This window comes from Bombina bombina, unplaced genomic scaffold (genome assembly GCF_027579735.1).
Source record: "Bombina bombina isolate aBomBom1 unplaced genomic scaffold, aBomBom1.pri scaffold_1099, whole genome shotgun sequence".
Lineage (NCBI taxonomy): Eukaryota > Metazoa > Chordata > Amphibia > Anura > Bombinatoridae > Bombina > Bombina bombina.
Genome location: NW_026510962.1, coordinates 1 through 20,007, shown reverse-complemented (window position 1 = coordinate 20,007; position 20,007 = coordinate 1). Strand labels below are relative to the sequence as shown.

General features: G+C 37.1%; 1 protein-coding gene across 1 annotated transcript in view; it reads left to right on the top strand.

Moving 5' to 3' along the window:
• Nucleotides 1-18,203, top strand: part of LOC128643547 (aryl hydrocarbon receptor-like) — a gene marked incomplete at its 3' end in the record, with an annotated part of 36,741 nt that extends 18,538 nt beyond the window's left edge. Inside the window, exons 3-5 of the mRNA XM_053696391.1 lie at nucleotides 17,512-17,642; nucleotides 17,753-17,955; nucleotides 18,094-18,203. Of these exons, the coding sequence (XP_053552366.1) occupies nucleotides 17,512-17,642; nucleotides 17,753-17,955; nucleotides 18,094-18,203 (444 nt within the window). The remainder of the gene's footprint in view (nucleotides 1-17,511; nucleotides 17,643-17,752; nucleotides 17,956-18,093) is intronic.
• Between the last annotated feature and the right edge of the window lie 1,804 nt (nucleotides 18,204-20,007).

Genomic DNA, 20,007 nt, shown 5'->3' with positions numbered 1-20,007 from the left:
CAATTTCCCTGCTGCCACCACCAAAACTTTTAAATTAAAGGGGAGTTTTGGGGAAACCCTAAAAACTCACACTATTTAACAATTAGGTAACGTGCCTTTAACCTTATCTCAACAGGAGTGTGAATTCGGATATTAGAGCCCAAAAGATAGAATGAGATTTTCTATGTGTTTAATAACAAAAATATCAATACAGGTTATACAGTGCAAAATTATAAAGACATTCAAAATAACATACAATTGCAAAGCTACAGTTCTTTAAAAAGAAAATGGGACATGAAAAGAATTACACAATATCTAACTTATTACCAAGTTCCTTTAGATATGTGGAGAATGCCGGTTCTGATGTTAGTGGTTTGGTCCACAGGGCAGTTCTGCCTAAAAAGTCTCTCTCTTGCATACTTCAACCAAATTTTTTTTGTCTTGTCAAAGACAACGCCCGGGTTATAATTTACGAGGGCAACCAATGCAAACAAGTCTTAGCTCCCGCTATCAGTCTCCAAGGGGAGGAGCGTTCTGCATTCCTACACACATTAACACTACTAAGGAGGGGGGGAGGGAGGAGGGGGCTTTCAGCTTACAGCTTTTCTGAAAGCAGTTTTCACACACAGGAAAAAGCAATTCACATTAACCTTTTCCAGACTGAGAACACAGTACCACCTTTGTGGGGTAGCCAATCCAGGTATCAACTACTCCACATGATTGTATCATGACAAGAAGGATTTTAAAATCGTTTGAATGATTTGTGACCATCCATTCAATTAATTCAGAATAATAGTATGTTGTCTGCTGAATGCTATTATACAAATTGACAATGAAAATAAATGTACAGTACTATTGGCATATAAGACTTCCATACTTGTTTTATCTTACATTTGTGATACAAATAGATTCATGTTATATTCTTGCAAATCGTATATTCTAAACCTATTGTACTTTCTTTCATGTAATTTGGCAAGAGTCCATGAGCTAGTGACGTATGGGATATACAATCCTACAAGGAGGGGCAAAGTTTCCCAAACCTCAAAATGCCTATAAATATACCCCTCACCACACCCACAATTCAGTTTTACAAACTTTGCCTCCTTGATTTCTATTATTTTTTCTATGATAAGCGCTTCTAAGCATTCTGAAGCCTAATTCCTTTCAGAGTACAATGTTTGTCAGAGGGATGTGAAGGGAGTATCGCCTTTTGTTTTTATGGTTTTCCAAAGGTTCTCTGTTATCGGTCGTAGGGATTCATCTCCTACCTCCCTTTTCAGATCGAAAATATACTCTTATATACCATTACCTCTGCTGATAGTTTTCAGTGCTGGTTTGGCTATCTGCTATATGTGGATGGGTGTCTTTCGGTAAGTATGTTTTTATTATTTAAGACACTCTCAGCTATGGTTTGGCGCTTAGTATTAGTATTCTACTTATATTTTCCATGAGTCGGGTCTATGTGCATTTCCCTTTTGCAGTCTAAACAGTTTCAGTATAGGAATCATGTTTGGGAAGTTTATTTAAACTTTTTTTCTTACCTGGGGTTCAGTCTTTTTTTTTATTGCGTAATTTTTTGCGCAAATTTTTTTTGTTGCAAAGTTGCGCCCTTGGTGGCGCAAATTTCGTCGTTTCCTGCTTCGTCGTTATTTTAGCTTGTTTTTGCATGATGCGTCATACTTGGTGCCAAATTTTAGTTATTTTACCCCTCTATCTCTATTGCTTGCTGTTTTCATGAACTTTGAAAGCTATTATGCCTGCTTTTGTTTTTCTCTACTGAAACTGTTACATTGTGGAAATTGACTGTTTTGCCTAATGTTATTTTTCTTTTTATATTACATTTTGCGAGATGTCTCATTCTGGTCCTGACTCTGATGTTACTGTAGACACACAATTCTACAAAGCTAAGTGTGTTCTTTTCGTCTTTTTAGCTGTTATTTCTTCAGCTCAATTATGTGGCATTTATTTATAATGTTTTATGCCTGCAATGTTTCTACATGTACAATAACATTTACTGTTTTTTACATATTCAGTTCATGTACTTGATTTCATCTGCAAACATCACATGTTTTTGCTTATATCATAAAAGGTTATGACTGCTATTATGCCTTTAAGTAAACTTACGAGGTCTTTTCAAAATTGTTTTAATTAATTTTGTATTGACCAACATCATACTTAAGTTTACTCTACTGATGAAGGTTTCTTTGGCTCAAAGGCTCCTGTATCAGACAGTTTGTTGAAAATTCTGCTTATTTTTCATTTGAACATTTTTTGTTCTTTATATAGCTAATTTTTAAATTTATAGCTTTTATGAGCTAATCCTCCTATTAACTATCAGCCAGTTTTGCATTATGGCTGGCTCGCTAATTACTTGTACGTTATTTTCACCGCTCACCTTTCATAGTACTGCTATTACAGGTTTGCAAAAAATGGCTTGTGCGGGCGATATGGTTGCGTTGAGCTCCATACCGCACCCAAATACAAGCAGTCTTTTGACGTGCTCGTTCACGATTTCCCCATAGACATCAATGGGGAGAGCCAGCAAAAAAAAAGCCTAACACCTGCGATCGCGGAATAGCCAATAGAATGCAAGCTCAATCCTATTGGCTATTCCGCGATCGCAGGTGTTAGGCTTTCCCTTACATTCAGCCAATCGGAATGTAAGGGACACCATCTTGGATGACGTAATTTAAAGGGAAACTTCATTCTTCAGCGAACATCGTAAGAAGAGGATGCTCCGCACCGGATGTCTTGAAGATGGACCCGCTCTCAATGTATGAAGATAGAAGATGCAGTCTGGATGAAGACTTCTGCCTCCTTGGATGAGGACTTCTGCCCGCTTCGATGAGGACTTCTGCCCGCTTCGATGAGGACTTCTGCCCGCTTGGATGAAGACTTCTGCCGGCTTCGATGAGGACTTCTGCCCGCTTGGATGAAGACTTCTGCCGGCTTCGATGAGGATGGATGTCCAGTCTTCAAAAACTGTAAGTGGATCGTCGGGGGTTAGGGTTTGGGCAATGTAAAAGAGATAAATGCCCTTTTAAGGGCAATGCCCAACCAAATGCCCTTTTCAGGGCAATGGGGAGCTTAGGTTTATTTAGTTTTTATTTGGGGGCTTTGGTTGTGTGGGTGGTGGGTTTTACTGTTTGGGGGTTGTTTGTATTTTTTTTTACAGGTAAAAGAGCTGATTTCTTTGGGGCAATGCATTGGCAGTTTAGTGTAGGCTAGGGTTTTTTTTTTATTTTGTAGGGGCTTTTTTCTTTTGATAGGGCTATTAGATTAGGAGTAATTCGGTTTTATTTTTGATTATTTCTTTTTTTATTTTGTGTAATTTAGTGTTTATTTTTTTTGTAATTTAGATAATTGTATTTTGTTAATTTATTTAATTTAATTGTAATGTTAGGTGTTAGTGTAACTCAGGTTAGATTTTATTTTACAGGTAAATTTGTATTTATTTTAACTAAGTAGCTAATGAATAGTTAATAACTATTTATTAACTAGTCTACCTAGTTAAAATAAATACAAACTTAGCTGTGAAATAAAAATAAAACCTAAGATAGCTACAATGTAACTATTAGTTATATTGTAGCTAGATTAGGGTTTATTTTACAGGTAAGTATTTATTTTTAAATAGGAATTATTAAGGTAATAATAGTAAGTTTTATTTAGATTTATTTTAATTATATTTAAGTTAGGGGGGGTTAGGGTTAGGGTTACATTAGGGTTAGGTTTAGGGGTTAATAGGTTTATTATAGCGGCGGTGTGGACGGACGGCAAATAAGGGGTTAATAATATTTAAATAGTATTTGCGATGTGGGAGGGCGGTGGTTTAGGGGTTAATAGGTTTATTATAGTGGCGATGATGTCGGGAAACGGCGGAATAGGGGTTAATGCATTTTTTTTCAGTGGCGGCGATGTCCGGAACAGCAGATTAGGGTTAATAATTTTATTTTAGTGTTTGTGATGCGGGAGGGCCTCGGTTTAGGGGTTAATAGGTAGTTCATGGGTGTTAGTGTACTTTGTGACAGTTTAGTTATGAGTTTTATGTTACAGCTTTGTAGCATAAAACTCATAACTACTGACTTTAGATGGCGGTACAGATCTTGTCATTTTAGGCTGTACCCCTCACTTACCGGCGCTATGGAAGTCCCATTGAAAAATTACTTTTCTTAAAGTGCGGTACTGACGTTGCGTGACGGCCAAAAAAGTGTGCGGTACAGCTATTCTGACAAGACTTGTAATAGCAGCGGTAGGGAAAAAGCATCATTATGGGCCATAACGATGCTTTTTCACTAATAACGCAAAACTTGTAATCTAGCTGTCTGTTAATAATCCTTTTCAAATCTGGATTTTAACCTTTTTTGCTTTTTTAGGTTTTTTCCTATTCAATTTACTATCTGTATTATATTCTAGAGTATGGTTATTCTGATTCCCTCTTGGGACTGTACTACTATTTCTATGGAAATTGGTACTTGTTTTCAGGTTTCTTTAGAATTTGAATATAACCTTAATAGAGCATATTCACGTACTGTTTATATTTTTAGCTCAGCTTTATCTGTGGCTGACATTACTGTTCTCTCATCCTTTGTTGAACAGTTAGCATAAGCAATTTTCAGATTCTTAAGTATATAACTCCAAGGGTCATAGATTAATTTCCCGGCAGGGTTAATAAAGCCCTTTGGCCTTTGAGGTCCATTTATTGTATTTGGGTAATAATAACTAGTATTTTTATCAGCTGCTAATTTGGTTAACTCCGAAGGTAAGCACTGAAGAAGCGTTATTTTCTATCCTTCTGGGTGTAAAACGCTATATAATTACTAGTTATTAGTCTGCAAAAAGGTGCGGTTCTCAAACAAGTCCTTCTGGTGGGGGACAGATTAAATTGTTTTTGGATGAACTCAGTCCAAATTCTATATTATTCTTAGAGTTTGAATAGATTTCTAGAATGAAACCTTCTATGGGAAGAATCTTTCTTTCTCAGTACACTCTGTGAATTATGCCAGTTCTTTTTGCAGGAAAAGGATTTGGGTTTCTATTTCAATTCTATTCTTTGTCTCTAAAAAGGAAGGTTTATTCAGTCCATTCTTGGATCTGAAGACTTTTATGTTTTGTTAGAGTCTCCACTTTTAAGTTGGCGATTATAAGGACTATTATGCCTTTTTGTTAAGGCCATTTCATGTCCACTTCATTTTTTAGGAGGTTTATCCTCATATTTTATTACATTCAGACCACTTGTGGTTTCTGAGATTTTCTTTTAAGCTTTACCAATTTGTCGCTTTTCCTTTTGGTTTAGTCACAGCTTTAGGAATCTTTTCAAAGGTTCTTGGTGCCCTTCTTTCTGTCTTCAGACAGTAGGGTATTGTGGGGCTTCCTTATTTGGATAATATCTTGGTAATAGCTTAAATGTTTCTTTTATTAAAGTCAGACAGATAGCTCAGCATGCTAATGCACTGAGACTGAGCTCTGTAGCAACTTGAGGGTTGCAGGTTCGATTCCCGGCGAGGTCCATTCAGTCTTTCATCTTTCCGAGGTTGATTAATTAAGCAGCATCTTGAGTCCCTTACGGGTGATTAGACGCGCTTTATGAGTACCCAATACATACATATGAAAGAGCAGTTTTCAAATATATGGACTTTTCTTTTTGTCGAATCCCTCATGATCCAACTAAGTTTTGCTTCTTCAAGACATGGTTAGAGGATTTAATTTACCTAAGAGTTTCACGTTTCCTCAGACAAGGATGACTACTTTTTGGGTTTCTAAATAGATTTCGTGTTCATGTCTTTGTCTTTATCGGACAAAAGTCAATTGTAAGTGGCATTAGCCTGTCTAACTTACAGTCTAGGACATTTCTTTCAGTGGCTATGTGCATGGAAGTTGTTAGGTCTCATAATTGCAGCATCGGGCATGGTTCATGAAATGAAAATAGTAGCCACTCAAAAAAGAAGGAGGGGGAGACAACTATTAGATTCATAACAACATATAATGAGGGAGCAAAACAAATTAGAAAGATCCTCAATAAACATTGGTCCATCTTAAAGGCTGATCCCATTTTAGGAAGCCAATTAGGAAACAACCCAGAGTTAACATTTAAGAAAGGGAAAAATCTTAAAAACATTTTAGCCCCTAGCAGATTGAAAAAAACAATGGAAAACAGTATTAATAACTCTAGTTGGCTGACGGGTAAGAAAGGAACCTTTAAGTGTGGAAAGAAAAATTGTGTTATGTGTCAACACATAAACAACTCTATTACATTTACGAACTCTGATCACTCACAACAGTTTAACATCAAGATTAGGAGTAATTGTCATTCTACATATGTAGTGTATCTCCTTGAGTGTGGGTGTGGCCTGTATTATATAGGCCGCACGAAAAGAAAAATAAAGAGGAGAGTATATGAGCATGTAAATAATATTAAAGAGAAATATCCCAAACATAGTGTGCCCAGGCATTTCATGGAGGCACACAACTGTGACCCCAGTAGCTTACGTATACAGGTCATAGATTGGGTGCCCCCTAAAGAGGGAAACAGACTCCTCAAACTGCGCAAATTAGAAACTCTTTGGATCTATAAGATGAAATGTTTGACTCCATTGGGGATGAACATTGACATAGATGTGGCAGCACACATGTAAGCACACTGGTTGGCTGACAGACAATATCCCTGTATATACGTATCAGTTATGATGTTAGCACATTCAAACTAGAATTCTGTATTAAGTTGCATTTAAATTAGCAGATTTTAGTAGATAATTTTAATGTATGGTTCATCATTTTTTAGCATGCACAGGTTATTTTATACTGTGTTCCAGTTTATTCTTTTTTTTTTAAATATCTCTTACATGTTTTTAAGTTTTATACAAATTATTTTTTAAATATTATGAAATGGTAATCATTTTGAGTATATTTTTAAGTAATTTTGTCTTGTAATTCTATGTATCCTTTAATGTATGGATCGGAAGCCAAATAGTTAAACCTGGATTGCACACAGAAAGGGGTGTGCTATCCAATAATTGAGGTAAAATCTGATTGGTTAATTAAAACCATATATAGAACAATATTACAGGTTAGACTCACCTGTCCTCTTGAGAAAGCCCGTTCGTTAAACGGGAGAAACGCGTTGAGGTTGAAATACACACCGCATAGGTGAAATTTTGAATGTACCTGTTATAACCGTTTGCTGTGGGGGTCCAGCTACCACTTGGAGGGCTTGTGGCTATTGGTCCGGTCAGCATCGAGTTGTACATCTTTTTATCTGCCTTTTAAATTTGGAATCTTGTAAGTGTTATCCTATTTGTGTGTCAATTGTTTCTCTGTTAAATAAACACACTTGAATCCGGATGCGCTCTTTGTTTTTTCTTCTATGATATTGCCGTTCCTGGTGGAGTGCCTAAGATCTCCACATCTGCAGAGCTGCATCGGATTGTGCCGCACACATCGAGATTGTGACGTCATCAATAGGCGCAATAGAGGAACACGCCAGGCGAGGACGCCAACATCGGAGCAGAGCCTCACGGAGCCTACAGCAGGAATAGACCTGGCCGCCTTTCGGAAAACCCTCAGTAACAGTCATCGGATTTGGTCGAACACACACCTCTGAGACTAGTGACTGTAAACGGAGGTATCTGAGTATCAATACAGAATTTGCATATAACTAAATTGTGACTTTACCGCTTCAGGCGGCTTTGATACACCAGGACTGCTGTTTATTGTTCAGTATTTGGGGGTAACATATTAATAGCGCGGAGTGTTTTCTTTTGTTTTTGCATCGGGCATGGTTCCCTTTGCTTGTTTTTCATCTGAGATCTCTTTTTGATTTCCATACTGAATCAATGATACAGGGTTTTGTTTTTAAATATCACAGTTGATATTTTTAAATCCTAACACTCTACTCTCTCTGTTTTGGTGATTAGTCTATCATCATTTTATGCAGGGGGGCCTCCTTTTGTTTGCGCTTCCTGGACTGTATTCTTAATTGATGCAAGTCTTACAGGTTCGGGAGCTGTCTGAGGGTCTTTTGACAGCACAAGGGGTTTGGAAACTTCAAGAGGCGAGGTTTCCAATCGATATTTTGGAACTCTGTGCTATTTTTTATTTTTATTTTTATCGGTTATTTGTAGAGCTCCAACAGATTCCGTAGCGCTAATTTTTCAGAGCTCTTTCAGGCTTGGCCTCTTTTATGAGAGAACTTTTTTTTTTGCTTTCAGACATTCAATATCACAACTGTGGTATATGTCAATTAACAATAGGGACTCGTAGTTCCTTAGCAATTAAGAGGTATCTTAAATATGTTCTTAGATGGAATTCATCTCCTGTCTATTTTCTTAGGCCTAGATTTGGAGTTCGGCGGTAAAAGGGCTGTTAACGCTCCGCGGGCTTTTTTCTGGCCGCACCATAAATTTAACTCTGGTATCGAGAGTTAAAACAAATGCTGCGTTAGGCTCCAAAAAAGGAGTGTAGAGCATTTTTACCGCAAATGCAACTCTCGATACCAGAGTTGCTTACGGACGCGGCCGGCCTCAAAAACGTGCTCGTGCACGATTCTCCCATAGGAAACAATGGGACTGTTTGAGCTGAAAAAAAACCTAACACCTGCAAAAAAGCAGCGTTCAGCTCCTAACGCAGCCCCATTGTTTCCTATGGGGAAACACTTCCTACGTCTGCACCTAACACCCTAACATGTACCCCGAGTCTAAACACCCCTAACCTTACACTTATTAACCCCTAATCTGCCGCCCCCGCTATCGCTGACCCCTGCATTACACTTTTAACCCCTAATCTGCCGCTCCGTAAACCGCCGCAACCTACGTTATCCCTATGTACCCCTAATCTGCTGCCCTAACATCGCCGACCCCTATGTTATATTTATTAACCCCTAATCTGCCCCCCACAACGTCGCCGACACCTACCTACACTTATTAACCCCTAATCTGCCGAGCGGACCTGAGCGCTACTATAATAAAGTTATTAACCCCTAATCCGCCTCACTAACCCTATCATAAATAGTATTAACCCCTAATCTGCCCTCCCTAACATCGCCGACACCTACCTTCAATTATTAACCCCTAAACTTCCGATCGGAGCTCACCGCTATTCTAATAAATGGATTAACCCCTAAAGCTAAGTCTAACCCTAACACTAACACCCCCCTAAGTTAAATATAATTTTTATCTAACGAAATTAATTAACTCTTATTAAATAACTTATTCCTATTTAAAGCTAAATGCTTACCTGTAAAATAAATCCTAATATAGCTACAATATAAATTATAATTATATTATAGCTATTTTAGGATTAATATTTATTTTACAGGCAACTTTGTAATTATTTTAACCAGGTACAATAGCTATTAAATAGTTAAGAACTATTTAATAGTTACCTAGTTAAAATAATAACAAATTTACCTGTAAAATAAATCCTAACCTAAGTTATAATTAAACCTAACACTACCCTATCAATAAAATAATTAAATAAACTACCTACAATTACCTACAATTAACCTAACACTACACTATCAATAAATTAATTAAACACAATTGCTACAAATAAATACAATTAAATAAACTAGCTAAAGTACAAAAAATAAAAAAGAACTAAGTTACAGAAAATAAAAAAATATTTACAAACATAAGAAAAATATTACAACAATTTTAAACTAATTACACCTACTCTAAGCCCCCTAATAAAATAACAAAGCCCCCCAAAATAAAAAATTCCCTACCCTATTCTAAATTAAAAAAGTTACAAGCTCTTTTACCTTACCAGCCCTGAACAGGGCCCTTTGCGGGGCATGCCCCAAGAATTTCAGCTCTTTTGCCTGTAAAAAAAAACATACAATACCCCCCCCCAACATTACAACCCACCACCCACATACCCCTAATCTAACCCAAACCCCCCTTAAATAAACCTAACACTAATCCCCTGAAGATCTTCCTACCTTGTCTTCACCATCCAGGTATCACCGATCCGTCCTGGCTCCAAGATCTTCATCCAACCCAAGGGGGGGTTGGCGATCCATAATCCGGTGCTCCAAAGTCTTCCTCCTATCCGGCAAGAAGAGGACATCCGGACCGGCAAACATCTTCTCCAAGCGGCATCTTTTATCTTCTTCCATCCGGTGCGGAGCGGGTCCATCTTGAAGCAGGCGACGCGGATCCATCCTCTTCTTCCGATGTCTCCCGACTAATGACGGTTCCTTTAAGGGACGTCATCCAAGATGGCGTCCCTCGAATTCCGATTGGCTGATAGGATTCTATCAGCCAATCGGAATTAAGGTAGGAATTTTCTGATTGGCTGATGGAATCAGCCAATCAGAATCAAGTTCAATCCGATTGGCCGATCCCATCAGCCAATCAGATTGAGCTCGCATTCTATTGGCTGATCGGAACAGCCAATAGAATGCGAGCTCAATCTGATTGGCTGATTGGATCAGCCAATCGGATTGAACTTGATTCTGATTGGCTGATTCCATCAGCCAATCAGAAAATTCCTACCTTAATTCCGATTGGCTGATAGAATCCTATCAGCCAATCGGAATTCGAGGGACGCCATCTTGGATGACGTCCCTTAAAGGAACCGTCATTAGTCGGGAGACATCGGAAGAAGAGGATGGATCCGCGTCGCCTGCTTCAAGATGGACCCGCTCCGCACCGGATGGAAGAAGATCGAAGATGCCGCTTGGAGAAGATGTTTGCCGGTCCGGATGTCCTCTTCTTGCCGGATAGGAGGAAGACTTTGGAGCACCGGATTATGGATCGCCAACCCCCGCTTGGGTTGGATGAAGATCTTGGAGCCAGGACGGATCGGTGATACCTGGATGGTGAAGACAAGGTAGGAAGATCTTCAGGGGATTAGTGTTAGGTTTATTTAAGGGGGGTTTGGGTTAGATTAGGGGTATGTGGGTGGTGGGTTGTAATGTTGGGGGGGGTATTGTATGTTTTTTTTTTACAGGCAAAAGAGCTGAAATTCTTGGGGCATGCCCCGCAAAGGGCCCTGTTCAGGGCTGGTAAGGTAAAAGAGCTTGTAACTTTTTTAATTTAGAATAGGGTAGGGAATTTTTTATTTTGGGGGGCTTTGTTATTTTATTAGGGGGCTTAGAGTAGGTGTAATTAGTTTAAAATTGTTGTAATATTTTTCTTATGTTTGTAAATATTTTTTTATTTTCTGTAACTTAGTTATTTTTTATTTTTTGTACTTTAGCTAGTTTATTTAATTGTATTTATTTGTAGCAATTGTGTTTAATTAATTTATTGATAGTGTAGTGTTAGGTTAATTGTAGGTAATTGTAGGTAGTTTATTTAATTATTTTATTGATAGGGTAGTGTTAGGTTTAATTATATCTTAGGTTAGGATTTATTTTACAGGTAAATTTGTTATTATTTTAACTAGGTAACTATTAAATAGTTCTTAACTATTTAATAGCTATTGTACCTGGTTAAAATAATTACAAAGTTGCCTGTAAAATAAATATTAATCCTAAAATAGCTATAATATAATTATAATTTATATTGTAGCTATATTAGGATTTATTTTACAGGTAAGTATTTAGCTTTAAATAGGAATAATTTATTTAATAAGAGTTAATTAATTTCGTTAGATAAAAATTATATTTAAGTTAGGGGGGTGTTAGTGTTAGGGTTAGACTTAGCTTTAGGGGTTAATCCATTTATTAGAATAGCGGTGAGCTCCGGTCAGCAGATTAGGGGTTAATAATTGAAGTTAGGTGTCGGCGATGTTAGGGAGGGCAGATTAGGGGTTAATACTATTTATGATAGGGTTAGTGATGCGGATTAGGGGTTAATAACTTTATTATAGTAGCGCTCAGGTCCGCTCGGCAGATTAGGGGTTAATAAGTGTAGGTAGGTGTCGGCGACGTTGTGGGGGGCAGATTAGGGGTTAATAAATATAATATAGGGGTCGGCGGTGTTAGGGGCAGCAGATTAGGGGTACATAGGGAGAACGTAGGTTGCGGCGGTTTACGGAGCGGCAGATTAGGGGTTAAAAGTGTAATGCAGGGGTCAGCGATAGCGGGGGGCGGCAGATTAGGGGTTAATAAATATAATATAGGGGTCGGCGGTGTTAGGGGCAGCAGATTAGGGGTACATAGGGATAACGTAGGTGGCAGCGATTTGCGGTCGGAAGATTAGGGGTTAATTATTGTAAGTAGCTGGCGGCGACGTTGTGGGGGGCAGGTTAGGGGTTAATAAATATAATACAGGGGTCGGCGGGGTTAGGGGCAGCAGATTAGGGGTACATAAATATAACGTAGGTGGCGGTCGGCAGATTAGGGGTTAATAATTTTAATCGAGTGGCGGCGGTGTGGGGGGACCTCGGTTTAGGGGTACATAGGTAGTTTATGGGTGTTAGTGTACTTTAGGGTACAGTAGTTAAGAGCTTTATGAACCGGCGTTAGCCAGAAAGCTCTTAACTCCTGCTATTTTCAGGCGGCTGGAATTTTGTCGTTAGAGCTCTAACGCTCACTTCAGAAACGACTCTAAATACCGGCGTTAGAAAGATCCCATTGAAAAGATAGGCTACGCAAATGGCGTAGGGGGATCTGCGGTATGGAAAAGTCGTGGCTGTAAAGTGAGCGTTAGACCCTTTAATCACTGACTCCAAATACCAGCGGGCGGCCAAAACCAGCGTTAGGAGCCTCTAACGCTGGTTTTGACGGCTACCGCCGAACTCCAAATCTAGGCCTATGATTTTAGACATTTGAGAGGTGGATTATCTCAGTCGTCAGTCTTTACATCTGTGAGAGTGGTGTCTCTATACAGATGTGTGTTCTCAATTTCCCAGGCACCTTTTTCAGGTACAGGGATCCTAAGGTAGAGATGGGGGATGCATTAGCAGTGTCTTGGTTTTTCAGCCTAACTACATCTTTCCGCCTTTGTTTTTTTCTTCCAAAGATGATTTTCAAGATCATATTGGAACAGTGTCATGTGTTTCTGATAGCTTCAGCATAGCCTCACAGGTTTGGTATGTGGATCCTGTTCGGATGTCCAGTTGCCATCATTGGCCACTTCTCTTTGGCCAGCCCTCTTGTTTTAGGGGCTATTTTTTAAATCAGGATCTCAAATGACTAATTTGGGGTATGGTATTGATTAGTGTTGAGCAGGGTGGATTTGATTTAAATCAAACTGATTTAATTCACGATTTAAATCACGATTTAAATCACTAGTCAGTAAGGCTTGATTTAAATCATAGTTTTCTACATAAAGACTAATTCTTGCTGGTATAACTTTAATATGCAAGTAGATGAAGATTTTTAGAATAACAACTTTTCATATTAGTTTTTTTATCCCCAGTTTAATAGGTTAATCAATATAATTCATATTTGGACAACTTTTCTGTTGTACTTAGGAAGGAGAAAAATAATCAGTACCTTAATAATAATTTAAATAGATTTATTCAACTGAAACAATAACATTACAGCATATGTTATTTGCTTAAACAACCATCGATGTTTGTTAGCTAATTCTAATTTGGCTAAACAATATATATATATTTTAAGAAACTTAGACTGTCAGCCCAGCCTACACATGAAAAACTTAAATACTGTCCTCTGTAGCTCACTATTCATCTTCAGCTTCTTCTTTGTTCATAATCTGGAAAAGAAAAACAAGCTTTCCTGCTTTATCGGGTCCCAAACGATTTCTCAATTTAGAATGAATGAGTCCAAAGGAAGAGAATATGCTTTCAACGCCTGCAGAAGAAGCTACTGCTGTTAAAAGTGAAATCATTACTTGAACAGTCTCTAAATCCAAGTGCTTAAGTGACTTCCACCAGTTCACTGGTGTGACTTTATTTAAAATATCTTCAGCAAACATATATTTCTTGAATGGTTCCCCCTTAGTTTTGAAGTTTATTATAGTTGGAGATGGATGATTGCTGGATACCCATGTCATAGCTAACTCCTCTTCCTCAGCACTTAAGTTTTGACCCTGATACTGGATATTGACAATATTTGCCAAAAAAATGAGCTGGAGACAGTGCTTCTCCCAAATCCGATTTAAATCCAAAAAATCTGATTTAAATAAAAAATATCATATTTTTTTTATTTTTTTAAAAAAAATCATTGATTTTTATCCACCCAGGTGTTGAGTCATAGAGGTTTCTCTGGCTCAGTTTTTATCGCTATGTTGCAGGCTAATAAGTCTGTGTCAAAGAACATGTATTTTCCGGTTTGGAAAACACATATTTTATAGTGTTCTTTTCATAAATTCTCTTCTTGTTCTTTTAGAATTCCTAGGATTTTACAGTTTTTCAGGATGGTTTGGATACGTTTATCTGCAAATTTTAACTTCCTGTTATTCTCTGTTTTGTTCAGGCTTTGGTTGGTATCAAGCCTGTTCATTTATTAATTTTTCCTTTTTGGAGTCTTATTTGGTTTGAAGATTATCTACTTTCTTGGAAAGTGTTCTGTCTTTGGTAGAAAAAGTTCTTCAGGCAGATGTCTCAGTTTGATTCTACTGCTTTTGATTTAATTTTTTTTGAGAAAAACTTAATTATTGTGTGAATTTAATTTCTCAGTGGAAATGGCTGTTATTTTATCCCACCCTCTCTAGTGACTCTTTTGTGGACTTCCACATCTTGGGTATTTCTATCCCATACGTCACTAGCTCATGGACTCTTGCCAATTACATGAAAGAAAACATAATTTATGTAAGAATTTACCTTTCATATTGGCAAGAGTCCATGAGGCCCACCCTTTTTATGGTGGTTATGATTTTTGTATAAAAGCACAATTATATTTCCAGTTCCTCTTTTTGTATGCTTTTCTACTCTTTATTTTATCACCCCACTACTTGGCTATTCGTTAAACTGAATTGTGGGTGTGGTGAGGGGTGTATTTATAGGCATTTTGAGGTTTTGGAAACTTTGCCCCTCCTGGTAGGATTGTATATCCCATACGTCACTAGCTCATGGACTCTTGCCAATATGAAAGAAATGAATTTATCAGGTAAGTTCTTACATACATTACAGGGAGTGCAAAATTATTAGGCAAATGAGTATTTTGACCACATCATCCTCTTTATGAATGTTGTCTTACTCCAAGCTGTATAGGCTTGAAAGCCTACTACCAATTAAGCATATTAGGTGATGTGCATCTCTGTAATGAGAAGGGGTGTGGTCTAATGACATCAACACCCTATATCAGGTGTGCATAATTATTAGGCAACTTCCTTTCCTTTGGCAAAATGGGTCAAAAGAAGGACTTGACAGGCTCAGAAAAGTCAAAAATAGTGAGATATCTTGCAGAGGGATGCAGCACTCTTAAAATTGCAAAGCTTCTGAAGCGTGATCATCGAACAATCAAGCGTTTCATTCAAAATAGTCAACAGGGTCGCAAGAAGCGTGTGGAAAAACCAAGGCGCAAAATAACTGCCCATGAACTGAGAAAAGTCAAGCGTGCAGCTGCCAAGATGCCACTTGCCACCAGTTTGGCCATATTTCAGAGCTGCAACATCACTGGAGTGCCCAAAAGCACAAGGTGTGCAATACTCAGAGACATGGCCAAGGTAAGGCTGAAAGACGACCACCACTGAACAAGACACACAAGCTGAAACGTCAAGACTGGGCCAAGAAATATCTCAAGACTGATTTTTCTAAGGTTTTATGGACTGATGAAATGAGAGTGAGTCTTGATGGGCCAGATGGATGGGCCCGTGGCTGGATTGGTAAAGGGCAGAGAGCTCCAGTCCGACTCAGACGCCAGCAAGGTGGAGGTGGAGTACTGGTTTGGGCTGGTATCATCAAAGGTGAGCTTGTTGGGCCTTTTCGGGTTGATAAGGAGTCAAGCTCAACTCCCAGTCCTACTGCCAGTTTCTGGAAGACACCTTCTTCAAGCAGTGGTACAGGAAGAAGTCTGAATCCTTCAAGAAAAACATGATTTTCATGCAGGACAATGCTCCATCACACGCGTCCAAGTACTCCACAGCGTGGCTGGCAAGAAAGGGTATAAAAGAAGAAAATCTAATGACATGGCCTCCTTGTTCACCTGATCTGAACCCCATTGAGAACCGGTGGTCCATCATCAAATGTGAGATTTACAAGGAGGGAAAACAGTACACCTCTCTGAACAGTGTCTGGGAGGCTGTGGTTGCTGCTGCACGCAATGTTGATGGTGAACAGATCAAAACACTGACAGAATCAATGGATGGCAGGCTTTTGAGTGTCCTTGCAAAGAAAGGTGGCTATATTGGTCACTGATTTGTTTTTTGTTTTGTTTTTGAATGTCAGAAATGTATATTTGTGAATGTTGAGATGTTATATTGGTTTTACTGGTAAAAATATATAATTGAAATGGGTATATATTTGTTTTTTGTTAAGTTGCCTAATAATTATGCACAGTAATAGTCACCTGCACACACAGATATCCCCCTAAAATAGCTATAACTAAAAACTACTTCCAAAACTATTCAGCTTTGATATTAATGAGTTTTTTGGGTTCATTGAGAACATGGTTGTTGTTCAATAATAAAATTAATCCTCAAAAATACAACTTGCCTAATAATTCTGCACTCCCTGTATGTTTTTGTTTTACAATACATTCACTTCAGTTCTTCCTAACAGGCTAAAGTGAATTATACTGTAGAGTGCAACATTGTATTTATTAATATGGATAATTTGGAGTATTATAACATTTCTGCTATAAACATTATAAACCATAATTGTAGGTTAAAAATAGTTTACATTGTATTAGTAGTTGCAGCTTTATACAACCAATAATTACCCTAGAGTGCATATAAGAATATTTGTTGCTATAGTGTTGTTTATATACTCTTGTGATCTCTTTGGATAACCTGTTGAAGATATTATATAATGAGTCTTAATATGCTTTTCATTATGCACCTTTTGGCTTTGATATATATAAAAAAAAAAGTAAAATCCTTGTGTAGATTATTTCAGCATAAAATTGTCAACATATTGTTTCTGTATTACAATTTGAAATATATGTAAATTCTTACATTGTTACAGATTTGTAACTCTAGGGATTAAGTGTTTTTTTTTTGCTTGTTGTTTTTTTTTTGCCATCTGGTGTCATGGGGATAATTACCAAACCATTCTCAAAGGAGTATAAAAAGTGGGGTGAATAAGTATATTAAAACCTCCTTTCCAGATTTGACAACACTTGCTTCAAAGGCAAAAAAAGAAAGAGAAAATCTGATTGTGAAAGTAAAACCTACATGTGATAAAGTATGGTCATTTACAAACTGAGACACAAAGCGGTTTTAATTTAATAAACCTCTACTTACAGTTAACCTTGTATGAGTTTTTATGTGCACTTGTCTTTTCAATGCTAATTCTGAAGTGTATCTCAGTGGGTAGGGATGAAATACTGTATTTTAAAAAGTTGAAGACCCACAATCATTGCTTGTTATTCATATATTTACTTACAGTTTACATGATATTTAATAACTGTATATGTTGGATATAAATATATTCACTTAGTTGGTTTTCTTTTGCTTTGAAAGTGGATGTTGGCATTCATAAATACCTTTCAAATTGATCTTAATCTTTCTTTATCCACAGATGATAATGGGTTTCCATTGACGACCTCTAACTACAATCCAGATCAGCTTCCTCCTGAGAATTCTTCCTTTATGGAAAGGAACTTTGTATGTAGGTTAAGATGCCTACTGGATAATTCTTCAGGATTCTTGGTATGTCGCTTTTTGTAACAAACTTTTGTTTCCTTGGTGATATTCTGAATAGGCATATGATACTAGTAAAACGATCGTTCCTCTTAATTTTAGTTGTCTTTTATTTCAAGGCTATGAATTTTCAAGGACGCTTAAAGTTTCTGCATGGACAGAACAAGAAAGGGAAAGATGGGTCGTTAATTCCCCCTCAGTTGGCACTTTTTGCCTTGGCAACTCCATTGCAGTCTCCGTCCATCCTTGAGATTCGAACCAAAAACTTTATTTTCAGAACAAAGCACAGACTAGACTTCACCCCGATTGGTTGTGATACAAAGTAAGTGGAATACAAACATTCATTTATAGCCTTACAAATGTACATATTCAGAATAACAAGCCATGACCTTACAAATATATTGCTTTTTAAGCCTTCATTAATTAATGTAGTATAACTATTGTTCTTCTGCTTTGACAGAGGAAGTATTGTGCTGGGATACACCGAAGCAGAGTTATGCGTGAGAGGAACTGGGTACCAGTTTATTCATGCTGCAGATATGCTGTATTGTGCAGAGAATCACGTTCGAAGTAAGATAAGAAAAGTGCCATATAATGTGATCTGTGCATTCTTGATAGATATTACAGCACTGGTGTATGATTTTGTGTGTGTGTTTAAACAGATAGATAGATCACTTTGAAATGGAATTTGTACTCCACATTCTGTTTTGTTACTCCGCTACATATAGGCACTACTTTTATTCTAGTATGAACCTCCTTAAGAAGTGCATATAAAAAGATTAGACTTTTAGCTCATGTATAATGATGTTGCTCTCTTTTGTATTTTCACATTTCTTTTCTACATTATCTTTAAGTATGTTTTTGATTGTATAACACCAGATGCTGCAGCATGTTCCTTGTTTATTATATATATATATATATATATAAAATACAGATTACAATCACGTTTATTAATTATAGTGACACTGTAAAAAAAAAAAAATTCACTAAATTACTTAAAGGGATGCTAAATACAAATTTTTCTTTCAAGATTCAGATAGAGCATGCCATTTTAAGCAACTTTCTAATTTACTCCTATTATCATTTTTTCCTTTGTTCTCTTGCAAGATTGCATTTTTGGTTAAGCACCCTGGATAGCGCTTGCTGATTGGTGGCTACATTTAGTCACCAATCGGCAAGTTCAACCCAGGTGCTGTACCAAAAATGGGCTGGCTCATAAGCTTACATTCTTGCTTTCCAAATAAAGATAGAAAGAGAATGAAGAAAAAATTATAATAGGAGTAAATTAGAAAGTTGCTTTAATTGGATTCTCTATTTGAATCATGAAAGAAAAAAAATAGCTTTAGTATCCCTTTAAATTATTACATTTCTACTGTAGAAGAAAAAAAACAAGAAGACTTGCATATGTTCTGGGTTTAGTTTTCTGAAGCATATATGTATGTAAACAATATTTTCCTTTTGTTTGTGGTATGAAGTTATATAAATTAGTATAAAGTTTTGCAATGAAGAATAATACAGTAAAATAAAAAAAAAATACTTAATTTTTTTGTGTGAAACTGGAATTCATTTTGATTTCAGTACTTAGAGCTTTTATTATCTGTACTTTGTAGAGCTTTTGGACAGTAATAATATCCACTAAAACAAGCCAAGATTCATGAATCTGAGCACTCACAATAACTTTACTAGCTGGATTTTACATAAGAAAACCTATACAGTATTATAAAATATACAACAATGCATGTATATGAAGAATAATCACAGGGCCATTCCATGTCAAATATACAAATGCAAGTTGCCTCACCATTTTTTTATTTTTCTGAAAAGTGGGTAGTGCTTTCTTTCACTTTTCTTGAGCAAACCCCCAAAATGTTAGTGTTTTTACGCTGCAGACTTGCTTTTGCCATCAACCGCTTCACCATACCTCCTACATCATCACATGGGCCTTTGCACTCAGAAGTTTCAAAGAAAAGCCACTCCAATTTCAAACAAAAGTGGTCTTCATGGTGGCAATGGTTTATAAAGTTTTTCCTATTCTTATGCTGTGCCACAAAGTCATTGGAAAAGTAAATGAGTTTAACTATATTTTGGATTTTTAAAATTGGTCCCACAATGACATATTTGACCCTGAAAAATAATATTTCTTGCTAATGATAGTGAGAATGCACCCTACATCAGAGCTCTCTAGTATCCCTACTACTTCCTCTTTCTTCCCAGTAGTTCTTTGCCTCGTCAAGGAAAGGGTAAGGATAGAGGTGTTCTGCAATAATGAAAAACATTTTGAGAATATTCATTCTTATTTTCCCTCAGTGTACAGTTTCTGCAAGAGAGCGTTCAGGAGAGTACTGTTGGTGCAGTATAATTCTATTCTATAGAG